The 6,772-nt window shown below is 42.7% G+C and overlaps 1 protein-coding gene across 1 annotated transcript in view; it reads right to left on the bottom strand.

The window, feature by feature from the left end:
• Positions 1–741: 741 nt before the first annotated feature.
• Dtl (denticleless E3 ubiquitin protein ligase homolog) overlaps positions 742–6,772 on the bottom strand; it is a 35,137-nt gene continuing 29,106 nt past the window's right edge. The window contains exons 14-15 of the mRNA XM_055609190.1: positions 2,788–3,617; positions 742–1,341 (exon numbers count right to left, since the gene is read on the bottom strand). Of these exons, the coding sequence (XP_055465165.1) occupies positions 1,243–1,341; positions 2,788–3,617 (929 nt within the window). The 3' untranslated portion in view covers positions 742–1,242. The remainder of the gene's footprint in view (positions 1,342–2,787; positions 3,618–6,772) is intronic.

The raw sequence follows: 6,772 nt of genomic DNA, 5'->3' as shown, positions 1-6,772 counted from the left end.
CCTCCTGAGTCCTTTAATGTTTTTTTTTCTTGATTAAAACCACAGAAAACCAACGCTTATTACTTGGACTTATTCAGTCCTGTTTGTTTTATAAGCTTAATTCACAATCTCAAAGGAATTAAAGTTTTTAATAAAAGGTTTAAAAATCACAAGAATAGAAAAAGTTTAACCAGTCCCTAGGATCTTTCCTAACTGTATGGGAACGGTTTCCCTGAAGATAAAGTTTCTTTCCAAGAGGCTGCAAAGGGAGATATGATGCTCATTTCATGAGGACTGACATGTAGCATTTAAAGGAAAGAAAAGTTAAAGAAAAGTATTTCAAACACTATTTAGAGTCCGCTGACATACCCTCTGCACTAAAGGTCAAGAAAAAGTGCTGTGGGTTTCTTTGCTTAACAATATGCTAGTTAGTGCCTTTTGTGAAAACAAAACAAAATAAAACCAACCAATGCTCTTTAGTTCAGCACTACCATCCTTATAAAAAGTGGTAAGAAGTCCCTTTAATCTTAAAAGCCTGATTATGACATTAACATGTAGCCCTGGTTTCAGTGTAACCGACTTTTTAAAGCATCTCAAGAAAGTGCTCAACCGCTCCAACTACATGACGATGCTGGTTTGTAACAGAAATCTAGGAAAAAACGAGACCTACACAGCTCTCAGGGAAGCAAACCCAGCTTTCTGTTGTTTTCTCCTTTCTCTAAAGAGCTGACATTGAGCACCGCATTTAAGATAATCACAACCTCAACTCAAGATACTGTATTTTAACATGGAAACCACCATGAATGTACACAAGAATATCACATTTTTTTTTACAGTTTGGAAAACACACACAAGTATAGTGAGCAGATACATATTCAGGTAAGGCCGTGCTTGCAGAAGGTACCTTCTGCAGAGGCTGTCTTCAGATTGGCTTCCACAGACGCCATGTGTTGGACTTTGGGCACTCCACTATACACACAGCCAGGGTAACAAGGGGCACGCTTTCCTTTCTGCCTCCATGAACCAGATGTCACTACCACAGACTGCTAGGAAAGGCTACAGATGACAAATCACCACAGGAAATGAAAACAGCACTCACCAGGCAGCTGTGTCTACACTAGACAGTAAGACCTGACTAGGTCTGCTAAGGAGTAGAAAGACTTTTTCCAGAATGAAAACATGACCATTTTCTTACAAGACCAGAATTATAAAGTCTTTTTTCTTCTTTGTAGACCCAAGTTCAGTGAATTTTCAGATTAGAATCTATAATTCAGTCGAGTGTTCAGGACTACAGAAATCATCTTGAGACTTTCTACGAAAGTATGTACAAATCTTCCTCATGGAGTTGGGAGTGATGGTGACCTAAAAGAAAACGGAGAGTTAGAGACTTCCCAAGTTAAAGTTCCAAGCCTCTCAGCAAGTGTCTAGGCTAAAACTGCCGTTCTTTTGAGCAAATAAAAATTAGCCTCCTTGATTGAGAAATCAAACAGCACTTGTACATTATTTTCTAATAAAGAACATTTTTTTCTGGTAAAGAAACATTAGTTGATAAATTTTCATTTACATGAAAAATAAAAATAAAAAGGAAACATTAGTTGAAGCTGGGTGTGGTGGTGCACGCCTGTAATCCCAGCACTTTGGAGGTAGAGGCAGGCAGATCTCTGAGTTCGAGGCCAACCTGGCATACAAAAGCAAGTCCAGGACAGCCAGCCTACACAGAGAAACCCTGTCTTGATCCCGCCCCCCCAAAGAAATTGTATATTGTGGCACCCCCACACTGTCAGTACCTAGGAGACTGAGTCAGAAAGTCCTGAGTTTAAGACCAATTTGGGATAGATATTGAGAACTTGTAAGTCAATAAAACATAAAAATACTAAACAAACCCAAAACTTCTCTTAAAGCTTTAAGATTTATATTATCAGTGAAAATGATTTTCACCTCAACCCTGGTCATAAGAAGACACATGGCAGAGGGATTCTAGGACACTGATGAGGCTAGGAGCACAGAACACAACTACCTTTGAAACCAAGAAACTTTGTTTTCCTGTAAGGAGCCGTTATCTATTATGTGTCCTTTCCCAGGAGCATAGGCTGGGTAAAGACATTAACGGGTGGATACTCAGCACACTGGTACCGGCCTAAGGGTACCTAGCTTCTGCTCCTACTTATCACCTGGCATCCCTCCCATCCTCCTCCTCAGTACACAGCAGGAGCTTTGTGTGTGAAGCACAGCGGAGCCGATTGGCCCTCCCTACACTGCACACGCAGTAGAAGCACTTCTCTATTCTGCTGGTGGCCACCGGCTTCCCCAGTGCTCAGGCTCACTTATTTCTGCCACCATATCCCATTATATGTCATGCCAGTCAATGAAAAATGAGTCTCAGAAAGTTTTCAGAATATTGAGGTATGTAAGAAAATCATAACCTTGAGGAAAAGCCATTAAAAAAAAAAATCAAAGATTTTGTAATTTAATTGCTTTGAAATGTTTCATTTTGATCATAAAATGCAATTACAAGCTGAAAACTTACTTATGGATGATGGCAAGTTTTTCAAGAACAAACTTTACTTAAAAAAAAAAAAAAAACATGCTGTGTACCAGGAGAGAGATTTTTGAACTGACACTCTGGATGGTGAGAGAAGACTTTAGTCAATCAAGCAGTAGACTGAGGAGTATGAGTAGATGAAGGGTTAATGGAGTAACAGGGTTGTCAATAATTCAGCACAGTCCGTCTAAGTTCCAGACACCTTGAGAGCTACACTTGGACCCCTTCAAACAGGACATCCTCCTTCTCCCACACTGTAGGCTTACCGGAGCTGGTGACGTCTTTCCACTCTGTCTCTTGGAGCTGGGTGTCTGAGACGATGGAGTTCGTGGAGATGAATTCTCAGCCTTCCGTTTGGCTGCCATGGCCAACAACCAGTTCTTATTCTCTGGGGAGCTATTCTCTTTGCCTGCCATCTCAGACCCTTCTCCACAAGGTCTCAGAGGAAGAGGCAGTGGTCCACAGCCTTCAGGGATGTAAGGACTGACAGGAGAAGGAGGCTCTGAGATGCTTGTGCCAATGCCTTCACTCTTGCTCAATTTGGTGGGATCCGCAGACTCCTTGCTAAGGGCTTCCTGGTTGCCAGAAAGGCAGCACAGATCCACATGAATACTCTCCACTTGGCTGTCAAGCTCAGTGACACAGCTGCAACTCTTCACACACTTTTGTTTCCCACTCTCCAGACAGCTTGAGTCTAGACGCCGCTTCACCCTATTTCTAGATTCAGAGCAAGCATCTGCTTGCGATGACTTCAGGCTCACAGGGATGAGGGCTTTTCTGGGAGATGGGATCTTTGTCTCAGAAGCAGGTGGAGTGATGGGTGGTGATGAGGAAGGTGTTCGGGTCACCCAGTTTCTGAGCGACATCTTGAAAGATGAGAGTGGCTTGGGAGACACAGAGATGGAGCCTCTTCTGCCAACTGGAGAGCGGGTCTTGGCAGGAGTGGTTCTGAGTGAGAACGTGGGGGTATTTGAAGGAAGAGGGAGGTCTGCAGCGCAGCCTGGCGTACAAGCTGCGGCTGACGGAGAGGAAGTAGACGGGCTGCTCTTGGCTCTGGGAGCTTTGGCAGGAGTGCTCTGGCTACTTGGTGCCGTTCCTGAAAATGATGAGGAGCACGAGAATCAGAAAGACAAAGACACACTGGCCTTGAGTTCTCAGGGAAGTCATCATCTAAGGTTGGTTTGTCAGTAAATGGGTACCTGAAATCACCCCGTTTCTACCTCACCTTTCTAGCATTCTTCCTTCCCAAGACCCTGATATAAAACATGTACTTGCAGAATCTAGAAAGACAAGCCCTTTAAAGCACCAGGAGACCACTCCTAACAGTTCCCATGTGTGCAAGTGACACAAACACCACAAACTTGCTATACAAAATGAGATCAAAAGGTACAGACTGTCTCACAATCTTTCACATCTGCACATTTTGTTTTATGGATTTAGGGATGTGATATTCTGATATATATGGTAGAATGATTAAATAGATATGACACAACCCATCACCAAATAATATGAGCATTTAGAAATCTAGTCCCAGCAGTTTAAGCGCACAATCATTACTAATTGCAGTGACCATGCTGTACAATTGTCCAGAACCTTTTCCATGCTCATGCCTGTCTACACAAGATTTTACATCCTTTCAAACAATATCTCCCATTTTGCTGACATGCCCTTTTTACAAGACCCTGGTAATCAATTCTGCTTTTTTTTTTTTTTTTTGAGAGAAGGTGTAACAAGTAGCCCTGGCTGTCCTGAAACCTACTATGTAGACCAGGCTGGCCTCAAACTCAGCTATCCACCTGCCTCTGCCTCCCAAGTACTGGCATTAAAGGTGTGTACCACCACACTTAGCTCTCCTTTTAATAACAACAACAACAATAATAAGCTTATGGGTGTTTTATTTAATTATGTTTGTATACCCCATGCATGACTGTACCCTTGGAGGCTAGAAATGGGTGTCAGATCCCCTTGAACTGGAGTTATAGACAGTTGTTAGCCAACAAAGTGAGTGGTAAGAATCTGAACCCAGGTGTCCTCTGGTAGAGCAGCCATGAGTGTTCTTAACCCCAGGGCAACCTCTCCGGCTCTCTGTTATTTTTAAGGCAAGGTGTCTGGGCTGGACAAACGGTTCAGTGTTAGAAGTACTTGTTGCTTTTCCCAGCCCTGGGTTTGTTTCCCATGGTGAACCCACACCTGGCAGCTCACCACAGCCTGTAATGCAGACACACCACCCTGCATGGCTAACGGCACACGTGTGGCATATACTCTCACACACACATAAAGCAAACCTTAAAACACAAGTTTCTCATATCTTTATGACAGAAGTAATAAAAAGAAAAGGGAGGAGAGGAGGAGACACAATCCCAAGTGTCTCAGAATGGCCTCTTGATTCTCCTGCCTGTCTAACTTGTTTCTTTAAATTCAGTGTTTTTAGATTCTACATAGAAGAAATATATCACGCAGCATATTTCCTTTTTGTGCTTGCTCTCTTAATGGCTGAAGAGAGCAGGTATGATGGGATACACCCGGACTCTCGGGACTTACAGGTTGAGGCAGGAGGACCATGAGTTAAAGGCCAGTCAGGGTTACACAGTAAATCTGTGTAAATCAAAAAAATCCGATTCTTCCCCCAACCTAAAATTCGCCATTAAGCAGTATCCGACTGACAAACAATTACCTTATCTGCTTGGCGATGGTACTCATGCTGACTCTGCACCCTGGATACTGTGCACACCCTGAGTGGCCACATGCAGGTGCACTCCCAACACAGCCATCATGCCCTCGGGCTATGCCACCCAAAAGTGGGGCTGCTGGGCCATAAGGGAGCTCCGTTCTTAATTTCCTGAGAAACTGCTGCATTATTTTCCTAAACAGTGGAAATAATTTATAGGAGCACCCACACGTGTCACCTTTTGTTTGTCCACTTTGGGACAGGTTCTTACCAAGTTCTCAGACTCTCTCAGCCTCCTGGGATGACAGGCGCCCAACACCATGCCTGCTGCCGAAGTGACTGATTGTGGCTTGAATTTACACCCTCCTGTTGGTTGGTGGCGGCATTTAACTTTTTTACATGCCATTTGAAATGTCTTCCTTTGACAAATGTTTACTAACAGCTTTTTGCTCATTTAAAAATTTCTAATCTAAAAAAAATTTTTTTTAAACATAAGATCCTATCTTAGAGCAGGAGGAGAGGAAGAACCAACCTGCCTTTTACTTTATTGTCAACCCATCTCACATTGACAGAGTCCACTGACATTCTTGGCAGCACACTGAAGGACAGATGCGATATCACTCTTGGCCGGTATCGCAGTGCATTTCAGCAAGAGTGCAGGTTACTAACGGTCTCTCAGTTAAGTGATGCGACGCTGCCTTCTTGTAAACACTCTTGACCAATCTGAGGGCAGAGAACACCTCGCAGGGGTTCTCAAACAAAAACGCAGACTTAAAACTTGGCACAAGCTCTCAGTATGTGACTTGGACACAACCATCCAACTTATCCTTTCACATCTGTGAAGTGACAAACTTTATCCCCACAAGAGGTGATCCTATCAAGGTTATCAGGCCTTGGCTTTCCAGCTTTTTACAAATGGCTACTAATCTCTACAAGTCAAAGAATACCAAAGCACATTCAGAATCCAACGCTTGCTCTCTGTAACACAAATCTAGTTTGCTGATAGGTTTCCTGTGTTCTTATTCCACACACAGGAGTAATTCTTACAGATTGTATGCTTGTGTGCCGTCAAACTTCAACAGCCAGTATAATATTTTTCATTTATTTTTCAGCTTTCAAAATTAAAGAACCATTGATAGATTCTCAGTCACAAAGCCTTTTTGATAAGCACTGAATTTCATTTACAGGAAAAGTGAATTTAATGGATGGATAGAAAACATAATCTGGGCCGGAAAGCTGGCTCAGGGGTTATAAGCACTGGCTGTTTTTGTAGAGGACTTGGGTTCAGTTCCAAGCATCCCCGTAGCATCTCACAACTCTTTATAACTCCAGTCTCAGATGGCCCAACTCCCCTCTTTTGGCCTCCTCAGGCACTGTATGACTGTGGTACATACACAAACATACACACAGGCAAAATACTCATTTAAAAATCATAAATATCTTAAAAAGGAAATGTAAACTCTCTTAGCAAAAATAAAGTTTTGCAAGTGCCTTGAAACAAAGTTTTTAAAAGATTTACTACTGTGTGTATCCTGTACACACACACACACACACACACACACACACACACACACACACACACA

Source organism: Psammomys obesus, unplaced genomic scaffold (assembly GCF_907164565.1).
Source record: "Psammomys obesus unplaced genomic scaffold, mPsaObe1.curated_primary_1811, whole genome shotgun sequence".
NCBI classification, from domain to species: domain Eukaryota; kingdom Metazoa; phylum Chordata; class Mammalia; order Rodentia; family Muridae; genus Psammomys; species Psammomys obesus.
The sequence above is the reverse complement of the archived record's forward strand: the minus strand, read 5'-3'. Positions and strand labels throughout refer to the sequence as shown.